The 21,074-nt window shown below is 37.6% G+C and overlaps 1 protein-coding gene across 2 annotated transcripts in view; it reads right to left on the bottom strand.

The window, feature by feature from the left end:
- The window catches only part of LOC578511 (SEC14-like protein 1), a 54,075-nt gene extending 35,699 nt beyond the window's left edge, over positions 1-18,376 (bottom strand). Inside the window, exons 1-2 of one of the 2 annotated variants that reach the window (XM_030984509.1) lie at positions 18,131-18,376; positions 5,694-5,843 (exon numbers count right to left, since the gene is read on the bottom strand). In XM_030984509.1, coding sequence (XP_030840369.1) covers positions 5,694-5,843; positions 18,131-18,193 — 213 coding nt within the window. In that variant the 5' untranslated portion in view covers positions 18,194-18,376. The remainder of the gene's footprint in view (positions 1-5,693; positions 5,844-18,130) is intronic. The other variant, XM_778675.5, reaches the window with a different exon arrangement.
- Between the last annotated feature and the right edge of the window lie 2,698 nt (positions 18,377-21,074).

Here is a 21,074-nt window from a genome sequence, read left to right as displayed (position 1 = left end):
TGTACATGTATTGCAAATTTGATGTTTTGTTTTTGTGTTTACAAGAATGAAAGTTGGACTAGTTGAATTAAGGCCTTTGTTAAATATTTTTTGCTTTCATATGTTGCATTCCCAAGAAAAATAAATCAGGACAAATCAATTTGTTAAATACATAAAAAATTCCATTACTTATCAAGGGTGTGAATAATTTAGATGTATATTCCACAAAATGTTTCCTGATCATTTTATGCATTTACACTTTACAGTGCTCAAGTACAATGTAAGAGTATGACATAATGTTGTTGGGGTAACAATGTTTCTAGTTTCTACCTTTCCCTCTCTCCTTCTCTAACTTATACTTAAAATAATCTTGATTTCTTCATGTTTGTACTTTCTATGCCATACAAAATGTACATTTAAGGGTTGAATTTATTATATTTTCATCTTTATCTCTCTTGAAGACTGATTTTGTATTAACGCTTTATATTTCTATCCAAAGTACTCCAAGCAGGGCTCAAATTAATTTTTTGTCCACAGGGGCTCTTCCAAAAAAAAGGGCCCCCGTGAGAAGGCTCACGGGGGCTCTTTTAGTGCTGAGGGGGGCTCTTATTTTAATACAAATTTCCATTGAATTGGTACCCATGAAACTCCTAAATTCCTTTGTATTTTATCATTATCATTTATTTAATTCGGCATTTTCCCTCTTAGAAATTTACTTGTTACATAGCTGTTGTTGACCTTTATCCCTGAGATGACATTCTCTCCATTTCTTCCTGTTCTGGTGATCCGAAGGGATCATACCTCCCTGCATGGTCACTGACAGATGGTTATATATCTCATCAAATCAGCTCTCAATAAACATAAGAAAAAAAGGAGACCATGGGGGACCAACGGTCACCGATTAGGCATTGTTTGCTATGTATAGAGAGAGGGCCGTCATGATTTGGGAAGTTCCTGTAACCAAAGAGATACCAGCTCTTTGCGATAACCAACTACCGTCTGGAGTCAGGATAAAATTATCTGAATACCAATGAAGAAAAAATGTCATACTGACGGAGCATGTCAATTTGCATCAGATTGTTACACAATTTTGATGACTCCAACATCTAATTGCAATGAACTATACTGTATCAGCAATGTATATTTCTGCTTATTTTCTTCAATTTTATAAACTTTCAAAATTATACATAACCTACCGGTATTAAAAGACAATTGCATTTGGTGGCAAATACTTCTAACCCAAGTTTTTATAATTGTAATTCAATAATTATATATAATTTTAACACACAGGGTTTGAAAAAAGCTTTCATTAATTAACTTTTCCTTCCCACAATCATTTTAAACCCTGAAAATATCATTAAAGAAAACCCCTATACCGGTAGCCTGAAGGGAACTGCGCCCCCCCCCCCTCCCATGAACCCCTCCCACTCACCCATCTGGGGCATTGTCCCTAGACCCCATAGGGGGCATACATGTACATGTACCTAGTCCCTAGATTCCCCCCCCCCCCCCCCCCCCCCATCGACCCAAGATTTCTCGTTAGCCATTCTCGTTGCTGGCTATTCTGTTAAATTTCCTGGTATTAGTTAACTACTGTACATGTACATGTAGGTAAGAATTAAGAACAATGAACATGATGTCTTTCAGAAGAAAAAAATTCAGGTTGCTACCTTTTACATTAATTTCTTGCTTGTTTGTAAGTATTTTATTGTAGTTTTGCACTTCTTTTCATTTCATTCCACTGAGAGTTTTAAAGCTTTTCCATAAAAAAGGTATAAAGGCTACATGTATTTAAAAGAGAAAAAAAACAGACCTGGAGGGTTGATTCTAATCTTACTTTTAAAATAATCCTGGAAGATGGATGGGAAATGTAAGAAATGAAATAAACAATCTGCATAACTTTTACTGTCTGTGAAGTCAGGCTTACAGTTGTATCTGTATGCTAAGGCTTTGCATGGGCAATGCACTTACTGTACATGTATGTAGAAAACAGCCTGCTAATCCAGTTTTCCATTAACCTTTTTTTTTCCACCTTTGTCTTTCATCTGAAGTACATTCCTAAAATTCACAATGCAAATCCTACCTTTTGCAAATATTTTACATGAAAGGGTGGTTTAAGGCTAGTGCACACAAAACTAACAATTCAAGAGAAGGTTGATCTGGTTAAGATGAAAAATAATCTGTGAGCTTTCTCATTCTTTCAGTTCAAATAAATAAAAGTTCACCGTCAAGGATTGCTCTTCAAATAACCTCATATATTTGAAGCACGACAAGAATTTTTTTTTAAGAGTTTGGACCAAACATAAGGGCCATTTACAATGCAGAAAAAACAGTTTGAAAAGCCATCATTTTTCTTTTAAAACTACCATACTGGAAAACCCATTCAAAAAGGCTGGTTCTTGCTCAATTTTGAATTATTATTGTTTTAGCAAGTTGTTACTTGTCGCTGCTCTGCGTGCGTTAGCACTGAATCAATAATTCAGTGGTGTTTTGAGAGCAAGAATAGGGCTACATAAGTACATGCATGTAAATATGTGTCTTGAGCAAGAAATGCATGTAACCACAATAATTTGATTCCCATTTACACAAAGCACTATTAGTTTGCAAAGGCTATTCAGGGGATGGGGGTGGAGGACTTCATTTGACTGATCATGTAATTTGCTCGATTTTGAGATCCATTTTGGGGGAATGTTTACTCCTGTCCTTCATTATCCTTTTGTGTATCAAAATATACATGTACAGTTCATGTAAATGTACACCTGCATGTATGTTTCATCAACAATTTTTATACATTTCTACTCACAAAATATTGAACCAATGAAGAAATGCCCAACATTATTCTTTCAACTAATTGAAAATACTGATTGATTTTAATATCTCTTTATAAAGGAAGTTTTGCTTCTGCCCTTCTTTCTTCTAGTGTGTATCACAGTACATAATTATGTATACATGCAGTACAATAAGAATTGAATAAAATCATACTCACAAATTAATAAACTAATTGATGTTCATAAATTGAAATGCCCAAATCAATCTACATGTAGGCTACTAATTACGAAATACATGTACATGTCAATGAAGTCACATGTGTAAATCTATATAATGTACGTTGAGTGACTAAAACAACATTACATGTGTATAATATAGTGTAATTTTTATTCTTGTGAATTCACGATGTAACAAGATCGGTATCTTGTACAGATGTTACATATGGTACCAGCATACATGTACAGTGTAAAACATACATGTCCACAAGTACCAGTACTGTAAAAGTAGAAATATTCACGGTAAATTAACTTTTGCCGATTTCGGGCTAAGATCCGCCAGCACAAATTTTAGAACTCTCAAAAATATAAGTATGACTTATTATGCATGTTTTGAACGCACAGCACTAGCAGTACCCCTGCTTTCGGAACCAAGAGAGTCAAAGAGACTAAACTCGGCATGGAATGGACTCCAGCATACTGTAGCTAGTGTAGCTGCAGAGCTATACAAAATTTTTGTCCAGTCGCCTCGCAAAACTTTGATATTGATGTCTGTTTACATCATTATTGCAGCGATTTCAATATAGTTTTGTGAATAGATGTATGAAATCAAAGCTTGAATTGTGATTATTCTAGCATACATATCGGTAATGAATTTTGATCATTTTTCAAAGTGAAGTTTCACAAGAAATCAGATGGTCGTTTAAAAACAATACCGTACATACTGTAGTATGATTCATCAAATCAATGCATTGAAACTTATATATTTAACTAGATAAATTCGTTCTTTTTTAATGGTATTTAATTGGTATTATATGAAGCACGAAACCTTAACAAAGATATATAAGCCAGTAAGCCTACTAAATAAACTCAACAAATTGTATCCTTTTATGAATTGATGAAAAAGTAGCCCCTGAATAGAGTAGCCCTCGAAATGGAAATAGGAGCCCCCGAAAGTTAATTTTTTTACTGTCAGGAGGTTTGGGTTGGGAGAAAAAAAATGTCAACATAGAATTTGACATGTGGGCTGATGACTAACAAGTAGGCATTTAAGTATCAGACCTTCAATGTACAATGTATAGGGACATTCCAGTCCTTTTGTTCATACAGTACATGCATGTACACAGTGGCGGATCCGGGGGGGGGGGGGGGGGGGGGGGGGGGGGGGGGGGGGGGGGGGGGGGGGGGGGGGGGGGGGGGGGGGGGGGGGGGGGGGGGGGGGGGGGGGGTGGGGGGAAAAAAAAGTGTAAAAACATGTTAACTTTACCTTTTTTTGGAGATGCCCCCCCCCCCCCCCCCCCCCCCGAGCAAATTATCAGCCGGCGCAATTTTCAATTTTAGCACACTAAATTTCAAATTTGGCCCCCCCCCCCCCCCCCCGAAATCCTGGATCTACGCCTGCATGTACATGTAGTCATGTACAGTTAGATTTTAAAGTGAAACAATCACCAGGAAGTAGTTTGTTCTGTATGTTAATAGTTCCATGTGGTAAAACTATATTAAACTAGATGGATGTTCGACTGCACGCAGTCGAAAATGATGCCTCCGCCATAGAGCAATTTTTCAAATTCAAGTTTGATTGTAATCCATTAACAGGTTTGCAGAATATCGATATTATTACCAGCTATTTTTGTATGACCCTTTGGTCTTCGATCTTATGACCCTAAAATTTTATCAGTTCAATGGCTCTGCAAGATGCATCAATCTGTTCTTGAGATAATGCGATCACAAGCTATTTTTGCATACAAAATGAGCCCTGTGACCTTTGACCTTTGACCTCGTGACCCCAAAATCTAATCAGTTCATTAGCTCTGCTATGTATGTACGTGACCTAAGTTTGGCAGGTATCCATCCATCGGTTCTTATAATAACGAGATCACAAGCTATTTTTGCATACGTAATGAGCCCTGTGACCTTTGACCTTTGACCCCGTGACCCCAAAATCTAATCAGTTCATTAGCTCTGCCAGATACATACATGGTTAAAATTTGGCAGGAATCCAATCATCGGTTCTTGAGATAACGCGATCACGAGAACGGGACGTATGGACGGACGGACGTACAACCCGAAAACATAATGCCTCCGGAAACTTCGTAACAGAGGCATAAAAATATGAGCTTCAAATGTTACCATACTTCTACAAAAAGATCTTGCAAGTTTAAAAACACTCTCAATTAACAAAAAGGCACACCTATACACATTTGTATTAAATAGGGCCATACAGAAACCAAGTGCACCTTGGGTTCCGTGTGGGCACTTTTATGCTTTTCTTTATTTTCTTCATACTCCATATCCGATTCCATGACATTTGCTCCGGCGACAATTGCTCCGCTGTAAATTTCATACACTAATCGAATGGCTAACTTCAACCCTGGATTCAACACTATACCCTACCCTAAACCTAACCCTAAACCTAACATAAAACCCTATTGAAACCCTAACCCTAACCCTACATCTTAGACGAAATAAAGCCCGGAGCAATTGTCGCAGGAGCAAATGTTGTGTCACCTCCATATCCGTCAGCCAATTGACCGGGGTTGAAGCTTTTACAGGCTGATTTTATAAGTGATTGGTACAATGAAGAAGAACAAATGGGCAGTAGGGCCAATGGGTTTCTGGACCAATGGGTTGTACATAGAACCAATGAAATATAATATCAATGAGATGTTAGACAGACAGGACAAACATGCAGGACCATAAAGGTTAAACATAAACATTTTAAGTACACACCTTTTTGAGAAGGTATGGAGCATCTGGGTTGAGCTTGCATCGTCTCTCTACTACATGGACGGCGCCATCATCGCTCTTGAATTCCGTCATGATCTCACTCCCAACAAAGATCGGGATCATCTTGCAGGTTGGAAACCGACGGTCATAGGCCTGCAAAAATAGGATTGGATAATATAATGAAAATTTGTGTGTTCTCTTATTTTTTAATGATCAATCTTAATTTTGAACAGTACAGGGGAAGCCCACTCCAGCATCAAGTTGATTGTAATGAAACTGGTGAAACAGTGTGAATTTCTCTCCAAAGATGTAACTGTGCCTACAATGTCCAGTACAGTGTAGATAAAAAAAAAATTACATCCCCCCCCCCCCCCTCCCCCACCTTCTGTGAACTTGTGTCTTTATCTGACAAATCATGGTGTGCTTGGATGAAATTCGAGTTCTTCAGAATGTACCAGTTCATGCTAGGTAAAAAAACCTACATGTACATGTATAGCCTTTCTGCAGCACACACACAAAATATGTGAGAGTAAAAGAGGTGAGAGTAATATTTCAAAATCTCACAAGAGAGTTTTAACGACATAAAGCATATAAAAATACATGGTAACCCAAGGATAATTAAATGAAGCTCCTGTTTACAATATTTCAAGATAATGAAGTTTTCATAGATTGGCTTCAAATTCATGTTAAAGAAAAACAATTAAATTTCATGCATTCCCAGTCCCTCACAATGAAGAAATACATGTACATGTTGACACATGTACACTGTATACAATATCATTCACATTTTAAAAAGATAGAATTCTGTAAAAACCGCTTCTTTTCTCTTCTACTTTACCATCATTCTCTTCATGTAAAAAAGAAAGCCAAAGAGGACAATAAAAATAAATGAATAACACTGGTATCGCCTCAAAATTTAGTGTACATGTCCATGTTTACATACCGTAATTAACGTTGTATAAACCGCCCTCGTGTATTAACCACACCCCTCTTTTTCGCCCTTAAAAAGAAATTGCTGAGATTTTTGTTTGTTTTTTGTGTAAGATCATTAATGTAAATTAAAAAACAGAAGGGGACCTAGGATAGAAATTGTGGTACACCATGTAATAGAAGAAAAATTGGAAGAATTATTATTATAAACTACATAGAGTCTATCGAGATCTATCAGAAAGATTACTTTCAAACCCAGATGACAGACAAATTTGAGTGTTGTTCTAGTTTCCGAGTGGTGAGTCAACACACCGATTACCCCCGAGTACGATCCCCTACCCTCTCATTCTATCTCTCTCTCTCTCTCTCCTCTGTCTTCTGCTCTCTCTCTCTCTCTCTCTCTCTATCCTACATATATCTCTCCCTCTCTCTCTCTCTCTCTCTTTCTCTCTCTCTTTCTGTCTGCCTGTCTCTCTCTCTCTCTTCATATCCTGGAAGTACAGGGGGTGAAGATGGGTCAGCTTGTATAAGGTCAAGGGGGAGGGGGTCTTCCCTGCTGTTATGGTTGGGTGGTTGGTAGTGTGTAAGTGACATGTGGACTCATCAATTCAGTTCAATTTATTTCAACAATATTTTCAATATCTCACACTTCACTTTTCCTCCTTTTCCTTTTCCTTTCCTCCCTCTCTTTCCTTTTCTCCACTTTTCTATCTTCTTCTTCTTCTTTCCTTCTTGTCTCTCTTCTAGCCTCTTCTATCTGGCATCAATTTTCTTCTTTCAACTGTACAGTGTATCTACCATCTATATGTACTGTACATGTACTAGCATACAGTTGTATTTGTATTTGTTGACATGCATAGCAGTGTTTCATAAATGTAACAGTACTAAGCACAGGTGCAATATAATAATGTCTATTACAAAGCAATGTTTTGAATGAAACTGTATATGCATCATCTCACACTGAACTGTTCCTCTCTTCTACTCTCTCTCTCTTTTTCCCTTTCTCTCTCCCTTTCTCACTCCCTTTCTCACTCCCTTTCTCACTCTCTCGTTCTCTCTCTTGTCTTTCCTCTTTGCCATCCAGTATGATGTACTTTTAGTTTATGTCTGCTACTCAAAATAAACAGTTTTTTATCTGAAATTTTTAACAATTGATGCATAATGGATTTTTAGATCTTTGCTGTGACTTGTTATATTTATATGTTATATGACATTGATTGTTGTCATGTACATTTTCTGCTATTTATTTAAGTTAATATTGTCTGTTGGGAGCCAGGGGAGTACAAATAATCAAATAATTCCTCTGGCTCTCAACAGAGAGGTTAAATTATATTACATTGTTATGTTATTTATGTTATTTGTAGTTACTGTCTATGATATGTTAATGTATTGTTATATTTATACAAATGTGAGCTGTAAAACGATTTTTATGCCTTCATTTTATTTTGTGCATGACAATAAAGAAATTCAGATTACAGAGCTTGGAGACATTGCCAGGCATTGGTGTACTGTGTATAAACCGCACCCCCCAATTTGAATTTTTTTCGGCGGCAAAAAGGTGCGTTAATACACCGTTAATTACGGTACATTGTAAACATACCATAATTACATGTAGGTACATGTACAGTATGTTTCTACTTTTTAAAAAAATACTCTGCAAGTGCAGTCATACTCAGGAAACGTATGTTTCATATACAGTGTATATAATTCCATCTAACAAGGTCACAGTTCATATTTTGTATCTTGGTTTTTCTTATTCTATCTTGCAGGCCTTAAATTTCAATATTTTTAGGGCAAGGCCACTTTTCTGTAGGGCACATTCCTATATTACAGCACAAATAGGAAGAATTGGAAAGGGCACAAAAAATCTCCAAGGCCAATGAGAGGGGCATTGAGGCCACTCACAGGGGCATCCACAGCCATGGCCTTGGATTAATTTAAGCCCTGATCTTGATTGTTAATCCTCACCCCCTGCATCCTTGCCTCAGCCTCATGCATGTCAAAATAAATACAGAAGCCAAAGCCAAACAAGCCTGTTCTACCATGGACCTACATACTACCATGTCTAGTAAGTCCATGATACTATGGTCCATGGTTCTATTATCTATAGAACAAGGCAGTTATTTTCATCATGTTGTTGACATCAGGTCTTCAGCTAGGGACAAAACCAGGTTAATAAAATGTGGGACAAAAAGAATCGGTTCATTTCATAATTTTTCTCTGTTTTTCACAGACAATACCGATAGGCCATTTTTGTTATGTCATTAGTGCCATGTTACAAAGTATTTCATTCACCTTTTACAAATAATTGTCTTTCAATAGTCAGAATGTAAATTGCATACATGTATATGTACATTACATGTTGTTACATGTAGGTAGAACAAGCCATAATGTTTGTCCTACCTAGCAACAATTAATGTATGCAATTCACACTCAGACTATAAAATAGAATTATTCATAACAGGTGAATGATAACATTTGTAACATGGCACTCAACAAAGATTTATGCATTAAATCCATTGTACTGGGTGGCGTGTTTATTTACCTCCACAATCATGACATGATGATGCCTATCTATTCTCATTCATAATTTAGAACAGCAAGCACTTTATCACATGAACATGCAACTTACATTATTTTTCTAGTGTGCAAGCAGTATGCAAGTATATTCAAAGAGTTGTACAATTTCACATTGTTTTTCTCTGCTTGATGATTAAAATGAAAGACCTTTTCTAAAATCTTGTGCACACACCAACAAATAATGGGTATAGAATTACACACATTTGGTCTGGTTGTTTTATAGCCCAAATTTTCATTTCTCAAATTTTGAAAATGAGTGCATCTGTTGAAGCTATAATTTTCAGGACACAATTCTTCTATATATCATATGACGTTCTCCTAAACTGAATTGAAAAGAAGAAAGCTCAAAAATTATTGATCACCTTTCCCAAAATTCAAACGTTTTTTTAAAGGACACTCCAAGCATATGTAATTTGCTTGGATTGGATTTGTATAATTATGTACATGTACATGTACAGTATACATGTAAACATGAAGTTAATGAGCTGGCAGTGGCTGCAATGAGATGAATTGAATTTCTGTATTGGTGAAACAGGAGGTGACATACATACATGTATGATGCATTAGATGGGGCTGATTCTAGATACATGTACATGAGAGGAAAACAGGATGTGTTGAATGACAAAGCAATCATTGCACACATGAACACCATTCATTGATTCATGGCATGGTACATCTTTATACATGTCTAATAAGACTAAGGCCTTATGACGCGGCAAAACCATGGCATATTTGTTAGGATGTAAAGTGAACTGTATATATGTATGTATCAAGTCCTTTGTGCGCGTAGTTGCCATTCATTTACATTTTTTTTTTTAAACAGGCGTACCTCCTGAGTGACAGGGGGCACAGTGCCCCTCTACTTTTTCAAGTACCCCAAAAGTGCCCCCTTTTACTTCAAATAAGTGCCCCTTTTTCTTTCTGATAGGTGCCTCTTACAACCTCTGATAAGTGCCCCATTTCCTTTGAACGAAGGGTCCCTTGTAGACCCCCTTTCCCTTTTGGAATACGCTCCACTGCCCCTAAACAAGCGCAATATCGGAGCATTTTACATTACAAGCAAAAGTCATCAATTTTTCTCATATTCTGGAGTTCTGTCGAAAGTTGCTAGGCACAGTTCTACCCATAAACATAACATAAAAACCTGAATGGAAAAACCTACCCCTGGTGTGCAGGTTCTTTTAAATGCCTGCCAAAACTCCACAGGTTTTTGCATGGTAAATGCTGGCTCTCAAATTATTTCATTTTTGGGTCACATACTGTAACTCTCCTCGTTAGTGACAAGTGGCGCATGTGCACAACTCATACCCACAACCTGAAACGGTCTTTTCATGGGTTTTTCCAGTTGTGTAAATGTTAGTTCAAAATCTGATGAATTTTCAAATTGGTTATTTTTACAATGTAAATGGGTCTTATGTCTAATTGTCAAGAGATATGGGCTGGTCAGAACTCACAAAGAACAATAAACTATAATGTAACAATGACCATAATGATTAGAGTGGTCACGTTTTAACAATAAAATCAATAAAATCATTGGGGTTCTGTCAATCAAGCATAAGAGATTCTTCTTCTTAACCACCATCACATCATTGGAGTAAATTTATTGGCTCTCAGATAAATCTCTCAATTAGTGACCGAGCAATTCCAACTACTGTAGTACTGCTACAATTGTTGAGAGAAGCTCATCAGCATAAATTGTCAAGGTCTCACCAACAAATATTTCAATGCATTTTATGCATTTACAAGCAAGAGAGCAGTGATTTGGAAATTTATCATTAATAAACCAGCCCTTACGTAAGTGCCATTCACAGCATTAGTTCAGATATTGTTGTCAATACATGTAGCTCTATTTACAGTGCAAGCAAAACTGTCGTTGTTTTTTTTACATTCCAGTGATTCATTGGAAGTTGCAAAGCAATGGGTGCAACTACCCATAAACACACCTCTGGAGTGATTTTTTGTTGTTAACGCCGGCAGAAATTTCTCTGGTTTTTGTAGTATAAAAACTCGCTCTCAAAACACCCGTGAATCATTCCAGTTTTTGGTGAGGCTACTCTCCTCGCTTCTGTGCTAACGCATGCAGGTCAGCGACAAGTGGCGCATGTGCACAACTTACCGGTAGTCTGGTACACAAACAAAACAGAATTATACATCAACAGTTTCATATGGATTTTTCCAGTAGTGTCCACACTGTCACATAAACAATGTTTTTTATTAATTATTACATGGATTTTATGGCTGTGAATAATCCAGGGTAATTGTGAGCAGATTAGGCACTGCCATCTACAGTCAGCTAATATCGTTGATGCAAAACCTTCACACCCTAATGTAATGCAACATGTATGTGACCAACATGTATGTGACCAACATGATCAGATATCGATGATCCTTTAACACAGATTTCTTTACTTTTGTTTACTTTCTGAACTTGATTAAGATGCAAATTTGCTGAAAGAGACATTTAGGTTGCCTATTGCAGCTGGGGAATACAGTAGTAACATTAAAGCGCATAAGAATTATAATACAGTACAACTGAGATGACATTAAACGGATTTGAGAAAGATGTTAGAAAACTGTATTGCCCAAGTATAATAATCAAGGGAAATAGAGCCTAAAATTCAGTCCCCCCCCCCCCCCCCCCCATATTAACCATCATGTACATGTACAGTATTATCAGGAAAAGAACATTTGGCAAATGATAAAGCAGTGGGGTATACATGTACATGTATATGTAGTATAGACCAGTTGGCAATGCATACATGTACACATGAATGCCCAATGGATATGTGACAGATAATATGCATAATGTACACTAGCCGGTACTATAAATTGTTTGTGTACATACATGTAGACATAGGAAAGCTGGGGTAAGGGTGTCTTCTTGACCTTTTCATCCGTCTATTATATCTCCTTGATCTTATCAAAGCAGAGTCATCCACAAATGAATCTCACATCCTTGACTCAAGATCACGTTCAATTAATAAAGACCATGCGTGATGAGGACGAGCAGCTCCTTGATGACGATGAGCAACTCCTTGATAAACTCAAGAAGTAACCCCATTCCCAATGTCTTTGTATCATCAAAATACACAAAGATGAAAACGTCCTGCGATGATCATTTTTGTTTACGAAATGAATGGTAAGTGGGATTAATAGAAGAAGTTGAGCACACAAAGGTCATGCAGCTTTAATATGCATATTCATAATGTACACCATGTACATTGAGTGATTTCAAGTTGGGTGTTAGTGTTAGTGTTAAGAGCAGTCAAGAGCTCTTAAATCGAGCTAAAAATTTGCTGATGAAACTAAGAGCCCGATACCGATATAAACATCGATGGCTTAACACCACTGTGACGTCATCGCGATCGCCACACAGACTTGATTTCACGACGATGATTTCAAAATAGTACATAAAATCTAAAGATATCATGAAAAGCTGCACAGAATAATTTACACTTATTTCTCTGGTCTTATAAAACAACTCATTTTACACATAAGAATATATGAATCACATAGTAAAGGACCCATTTCACATATTTGTATTTGATTGTCAGACAATAAATAGCGTCGTTCGTGCGTTGACTGTTGTGCGGGTATAACACTAACACCGAACTGGAAATGAACATTTGCTTAATCCCTAGGGGCTAGTGTTAGTGAATAGGACATTCGTACGTAAAGTATTAACACCAGCCACACAGGTCGGTTCAGCAGACGACAATTTTGCAAAATCGTTAACACTAGCTACCGGAAGTTGACGATATTCAGAGGTCAAAGCTTTAACACCAGCTGATTTCCATTTCGGTGTTAAGGCTTGTGATAGTGTTAATTAAACACAAACACCAGCCCTAAACACCCAACTTGAAATCACTCATTGTACATGTACCTGTATGTGTTATAAGATACAAAATTGTGAAGAGCAGTACTGTTTAAAAAAAAAATGTTCACATACAGACATATCATGTTCATGTACATGTCATGGTTATACCCGCAATGTGTGAGCAAGACTTTATGAAGGATTGCTTACAATTTACATGTGCTTCTTCAAATGAAATAAGTACAGGAGGTGGCCTCTACAACCGAATAAGAGTTGAGCTTGATAAGTTGAGTGTAGCATTCCTACAAAAGGGGAAATTGTATTACATTACAGCATGGGATGTGGCACTCCAGTCCAGGGCAGACTATACAACCATTGAACAAGCGTTAAATTCACATGCATCTCTTGAACCATCTTGACATTCCACTCATCTTGAAATACCGTAAAGCTTTGTGTATAAGACGCATCCTATTTTTAAGACCAAGATCAACAATAACAACAAATAATTTGTTTTTGTTTTTTGTTTTGCTTTTTTTCCCAACACCTAATGCAGCAAGCCAGATCAGATAGCATCTTATTTCAGCGTTCTGTAAGGTACGTTCAGAAACCCAAGCCATGCAAGGAAGGACTTTAATTTATTACGAGGTGCAGTTGAAGTGCTTGTGAACTTGTCACAAATAATAGTAACAATGTTGTTTTTAAAACTAAAGATTACAGAGAAATTTTGGTCTGAGTCCAAACAGAAATTTGGAGAGGCTAGATTTCGAGTGGTGAGTTGATATTCCCTGATACGGGTGAGTGAGCTGAAGGCACGGGAGAGCTTTGGCCGGCAAAATGCTATGAGACTGAAAAAAAAAGAGAAAAAAATCTCTTCCCTTCAAATTAGGAACGTAGTTGGACTTCAAATAGTAGATCCTTTTATTCGCATTATGTAATTCAAGTTGAGACACAGAGATTTTCGAAAACCACTAAAAAGTAGCATTTTGAGGACTTAAAATACCCTGAACCTGTGTATAAGATCACCCCCGACTCCCCAAAGTGCGTCTTATAAACACATATATTTTTTCTATACAAATTACTTACAGGCAAGCTGGATTGGAGCAATATACTCAAGCATACATTTCATATTAAATTTTTTTTTTTTTTAAATCCATGAGAATACATGTACATGTATTTGGTGTCTTAGTTATATCCCTGAGTGCAGTATCATTTTTAGTCAAACCTTGTAAAAAGCCAACTCACTCATTTGAAGGCTCTGCCCCCTCCCCCCCCCCCCCCCCCCCACTTATTTCACTGCCTGTTCCCTTTACAATATCCAACTACACTGTACTAACAAAATAAGTTCAGAAGGCTGCCAAAGTTAAAAACATTCCTTTACATTACTCAGCAAATACATGTACATTGTATGTATGTATCTCTCTCTCTCCATCTTAAATTTGATCCTCTTTGATTGGTATTCTGTAAGTGTATTATTTATGTCCATTGCCATGACGACAGAACAACCAACCCTTAAATTAGCATGTTCCTCCTTATTTCCTGCACTGCATGACGTCACTCCAGGGTGCAAAGTAGTAGTGATCAGAGAGTGATTAATCACAGTCTCCAGTCCAATCGGTCTCCATTTATAACTGCTTTAATTCAATCTCATGCATGTACATGTACATGTACATGTCACTTTCTCAAATACAGTGACACCTGCTTTAGCAACAACCTGTCTGTAATGACCACATTTTCTGTTTCCCTTCAATTGTGTTTGTCACTGAAGTCTAAAACATGCCCTACTGGAACCTTCATAAATACCATCTACGGTACTATAAACACTGTTTTTTCTTGTCTCCTCTGTGTGGGTCTATGGACAGGTTTCTCTACAGTATAAGCTGTGTTCTGGGCACAAATGCAATTGCTTTGTGAAAGAAACTCTCTAGGAACAATGGGTAAAGGTTGATTTTGTAGCAAATAAGTAGTGATGTTGTTATCAAGATTCAAGAAGGTTTTGGAATTATCAAAATTATACAAAAATAGAAAATAGATTAAACTTTTGCTTAAAGAGATCGTTTAACAATGTTAAATCTGAGATACACGGCCCTACGTGTTATCAGTGTCTGTGATATGGTGTAATATTGAAGTCCTAAAAAAATTGCGCTTCAAAATGATCAAGAAGTGCCTCAATAAAGTAAAAATCTTTGAGTGACCGGTTTTACCATACTCGTTTTCCCCAATAGACTGTAGTGTTATGAAAACCGTCAGGCGAACGGTTTTCAAATTTGTAATTCCAATCATAAATATCTTGATAATCAGACAGGTGATCGGCTTGTAAAAGTCATGGGGTTCCTGACTGACCTAAAGGTTTATAATTATCATTGCATCATGAGCTAAATCCAGAATTTTGTTTCAGAATCTGAGACAAAGTTACCGGATCCCTTTAAAGTCATATGCACTGCATGCAGGAATTTATGGGACTACATGTACATCTACATGCAGAGGTGGCATGGAAGTTTGGTGGAAACATTTTGGCTATTGGGTATTGTGCCATATTTTGGTGAAGGCGTACATAGAGCGATTTCAAGTTCCTGTACCTAATAATCATCACGCAAGTCATAAGTTGGTGATGCATTGTGGGGCATGTACATGTACACATAGGAACATTGTGAGCAGCAGATTGCTCTATACTAAGTTTGAAGTAGCGTCAGTAAAATTAGTGAGTGGTGTGCCACATGACCAAAAACAGGAATCATTGACCAATGCTTAAAGAGCAGGCATATATTGTGTTTGCCAGTACAGTTCCTTAGCAACTTCAGACGAAACACTGGAATGTGAGAAAAATCAATGATTTTTAAAATTTGTATTGCAGTGTCTACTGTTGATATTTACATAAGTCCAGTGCGAGTAAAAACCAAGCTAGTAAGCTTATAATTATATGATGTGGGATCCAACAGGGGGCTGCATCATTCTGATGGAGGGTAGAGCAGCTAGCAGCCTCCTTGAAGTTGGTTATTCCTGTTGCATTGACTGCTAAGCCAGGCAGATGATTCCAGATCCTTATTACTCTTGGGTAGTACAAGAACTTGAAGGAGTCAATAGTTGCAACTGGAATTACATACTTCAGGTTGTGGTCGTGTCTTCCAAAGTATGTAGCAGGGATGACAATAGTTGGTGCAGGTACATTGTATGGAGACAAGACGGCGATGGATCTTGTAGAGAAGGGTGCATTGGTCGAGGATTCGACGTTCGTGATAGTATTTCTTTAAATATTCTAATTACAGATGGATTTGTCAATACTCTGTATCTGTTCTGATCCTGGTCCTGATCCTCAAGAGGGATATAAAGATGACCAATAATAATGAAACTGCAAAGATCATCAGCGTTTATGATGATTGAAAGAAATCTTGCTAAATAATTATCATTTCCTATTGTGTCTTTCCGTTGCACAATACAAGTGCATGCCAGTAGGCTGGTGTGTGTGTACATGAACACGCATGCGTGAAGTTAGCGACTGTAATCTCAGATCCTCATTAAATTCATGCAAGTAATTCACATTATGAATTGGTGATGATCATTAAGGTCACTAACTTCACGCACGCGCACTCACACCCCGGCCTACTGACGGTATTCACTAGTATTGTGTCGCGGTTTTCAATGAAACCTGTGAGAAAGTGTATTCTAATCCGGGCCCCCCTCCCCCCCCCCCCCCCCCCCCGCCCCCCCCCCCCCCCCCCCCCCCCCCACTTCGGGAACGGAGGGACCGCATTCATATTCCAAAAATCCCTGGTAAAGGGGTACTTTTCATGCACCAAAGTCCAGCTCGTAATACACAAAAAATCGGCTCGTAACGACTTTACACACCAGACTTTAGTCGGGTGCTTTCAATGAGAGGGAACATGCGTACGCGTGTCCTAAATAGCACAGAGTTGGGGGGGGGCCGGATACTAATGTATTCGTTTTTAGGAAAAATACCTCAAAAAAGATATGAAAATTGACACAAAACAGGTACATGTAAGAAAGGTAACCACTTTTAAATCATGACCATTATTTGAACAATTGTGGAAGATTTTTGGTGTGTTATAGTAGAGTATCTCCACGCCGGAGTCACAGGTCCAAATGATCGCAGCTGTGAACAAGTGCCAAAATTAAGGCTGGCCATATATACTTGATCATGAGTCGATGCATGCAGATTCGAGGATCACGGCATCCACGGCTTGCAGCAGGAAGGGTAAGGGAGAGATTGCGATAGCGTTTATGGACCTAGATAGATAAGAGTAAGATGCTGGACTAAATAAGGCTAAACAGAGACCAGTAGAATAGAGGAGATGATCCAAGAATGAGGATCGTCAGCATAAACAAGGCTATCCACATAAACACGGACAAATTGCTTCCTAAAAAATAAGGATTGTGCGCATTTTCACTGACTTTTGTTTTCATTGCTGGCGCGCTGCGAAGGCTTTGCGAATAACAAATTTACGTTAATAAAATACCCCCAGTTCACCATCTACTCTTATGTTATGGGTTGTCCATCTTCCCGAGGATTTATCGCTCATAACGGGTACAAAGTCAATATAAAATGCATCAAGAAAATCTTTGAGGAATCAATTTTTCGCATCGCCAACGAGAGGATCGAATAAGAAGATTAATAAGATTAAACGTCTGTGTAAATGCGGACGATCCTTATTCTCGGACCAGCGCCCCTACCATACCAGGCATCTGGTATAGCCCTTGGTAAAAATCGGCAAGGACAGACAAGACCGCAGTGTTTCCCAATAATTTCAAGCAACACAGGAAATTCTGCTGCATGTAGAAACTAGAATTGTAGACAGAAATTTCTGTCTCTTTCGTTTGTTAGCTTCTTCATGCTTCATGGGTAGGCTAAATAACGAAAGAGACAGAAATTTTCGGTCTATAAAAGTATAAGAAATGTAGATTCTAGGCTAGTAACGTGTTAGTCCGATCGATGGCGTCTCTGTGACGCGAACTGTCTCAACAATTTGAAGGAAGATTATCGGTGGGATTAATACATGTTGAAAACCAAGTGACTACCGGTACTCGGTAGGCCTGTAGGCCTACTACACTAGTCTAGTTTACTTTTGCCTGAGAATTAAGAAAAAGATAATGAATTACTTACTCTCATGACCAATTCGAAGGGGTATTGGTACACCCTCACGGGTGACTGATACGTCTGCACCATCCTTTATTACTTGTAAATTGTGTAACGTCATTTGAGTGATAGCATCAGCCAGCTCCAATTTCTCTCTTTTCTATTCAAGGAAACGTACATACAAATGATATAAACAACGTCTAGCTATATGCCGTCGCGATCGCGGCGCGCCGGTATAACAGGCAAACGTTAAGCCCGTAAAGCTCGGCAGTTCGCCTGGCCTGGCCTGATGGCCTGATATAGCTTTCTTTGGCAGTAGTCGAGCCCCATCTACGTTTGAATCAAGTAATTTGTTTCATACCTGGTACATTTTTGTTCCTCTTCTTCAGTCTATTTAGAGTTTAGACCGCCGGGTGAACCCTCAAAAGTGCCTTAGTTTTTGTGTTTTGTGATCAGTCCATCCTCGGCATGTACTGAAATGAAAATATTCTGAAGATGATGGTGCAACTCGTCAGTAGAAAATTGATTTTTGTTTAAGTGCTCACTTTTTTAAATTTGATTCAGTTATAGGCTACTCTGCCTGATAGGCGACTATGAACCTTATTACTTTACTTATTTTCTTACACATTTCGTCAATATAAATATCCCATTTAAATTTGGATCGTTTTGTATTGTTTTGTTATTGTCCAGTAAATTATTTATGTACATAATTATCCATTGCAAAAATATTTTAATTCAAACCTTTGGCACAGCCTCGACAAGTTCAAATTTATTTGAACTTTTGCAGTGACCCAAATTCCATTTGATTTCTTTACCTTTAAATGTACTGATCAGTGACCTTCTGATGTTTGTATAACTTGTATTTCTTTCTTTTTCTTCGTAGGCGCCGCGAGTATAGCGATTGGCGCTTTATAAACATATAATAAAAAAATATGTTACAAAGACAGTTCAATTTATTGTATAAATGAACTGTGCAGTGTACAAAGAATTGTACATGTTATTACATGTGAACATAACTTGATCTTAGTATAATAATAACATTCTGACAAACTGTGGCATCCAAGGGGCAGTGGGTCTCCTTTGCATGCGTGAAATAGGGCTGAAACGCCTATTTGCGTAAAATAGTAAGTGCAGAAAATAACATTTATAAACCTGCCATATAGTAAAAAGTGGCATTTGGTACACGTTTTTAACCGTTAAATTTTCAGTTTTTTTAGTAGGTATTAGCAACTGCTGAGGTTATTTTGCAGTAATGTTAATTTGTTCAAGATTTTATTTTCCAAAAAATGCAGACATTTTTGTTGATGTACTACATTATTGTACTATGTATCATTCAAAAGGGTAATACATGAACTTTCTTTTGATGAACATTGCAAGGTCACGTGATGTGAATTGATACCTCAAAACGCCAACAAAAGAGAGCGCTTATTTTGATTTGTGAATATGTGGACAGAAGTCTGATATTTGTTGACCATATCCCTTTTTTTTTTTTTTTTAACTCATTTGTAAAATATCATTCCATAACAGTTTCCTGAAAGTTTGAAGACGATATCTGTTGTCCTTGGTCCGTAGCGTATTTGTGTGTGACAATGTAAGGATATAAATGTTAGTCATTTATTAGATTTAAAGAAATACTTCGGACATACACACTCACTCGGTCTCACTAACAGAGTGAGACAAAATTATTTCTTTGCTCATTTCAATTAAACAAAATTATATTACAAACATACAAACAGGACCACAAACGTACAAACAAGCAAACAAACCGACACAAATACATACAGATTTCCACAAAACATAATAAAATTTTCGCATGAGGCATCAGCTTATGAATCTTATCTCTGTTTATTATATCAACAGCCTGAGATGTCAATTATCACAAATTGAATAAACCATAACAAAACAAAACATGTCAGTCTGAAATACCTTGTAGTAGTACAAACAGAATTACAAGCAAGAATGATCAATGATCAATACCTGCCAAGTTTACATCCATATATATATCAACAAAAATCTTTATACTATACGTTTTTAATACTTCGTCGGACTGGCGTAGGGTAGCGTAATTTTGCGTAGGCTTGGCGTACATTTGCGTAGGCTCGGCGTACAGTTGCGTAGGCTTGGCGTACAGTTGCGTAGGCTTGGCGTACAGTTGCGTAGTAAAGTCTACGCCGAAGGTACGCGAAAAAAAATATACATGTTTAATTTTTTGCGTTCATCTCGCGTACCCATTCGCGTCCCTCCGCGTACAGTTGCGTAGGGTTGCGTACGATCGGCGTAGTCGATACGCAACTCTACGCAACTCTACGCAAGGCCCGGTGTGAATTAAAGCCCCTTTAGGGCGAAAAACGGTTTTTACCACAATCCTTTTCTAAGAATGGCATAATGAGGGAACAACATAACTCTTTCCAAATCTCACTTGGTAATACATGTTTGCAGATGGTCTCGTTGTGAGACCTTTGTGCTATACAGTCAATGTTGTCTTTCCGTGACAATACCCATCAAGCATAACACCAATAACTCTTTCAATGTGATGATTATAGAGGATTAAATCTAAACCAAAGCATGATGTAAGTCTTTGACGACTACCCGACAACATCATTGTAAGCTTCGTAAGTGTTTCAAGGGAACTAAAAGAATTCAAAGATAGCCGTTCCCTTTTGTATTTCGCAGAGAATAGTGTTTTGCATATAAAATGACAAAATTAAAGATAGATTGCGTACCATCTGGAAAACCAAACAAAAAGGATTTTTTAATCAAAAGCACTTCATTGTTTAGAATAGAGCTTTGGAAGCTTTGAATGAATTGATGCGTAACAAGGCATTCCCAAAAACAAGTGTGAAATACTTTCAACAGAGGATAAGCAAAATATACATAAATTAGAATTAGCTATGCCCATCATGTGAAGATATTTGTTGACACATAGTATTCAGTGTAAACTTCTGAACTGAAAATAACGTAGTTTCGTAGA

Source organism: Strongylocentrotus purpuratus, unplaced genomic scaffold (assembly GCF_000002235.5).
Source record: "Strongylocentrotus purpuratus isolate Spur 01 unplaced genomic scaffold, Spur_5.0 spur5_scaffold_14, whole genome shotgun sequence".
Taxonomy (NCBI): Eukaryota; Metazoa; Echinodermata; class Echinoidea; order Camarodonta; family Strongylocentrotidae; genus Strongylocentrotus; species Strongylocentrotus purpuratus.
The sequence above is the reverse complement of the archived record's forward strand: the minus strand, read 5'-3'. Positions and strand labels throughout refer to the sequence as shown.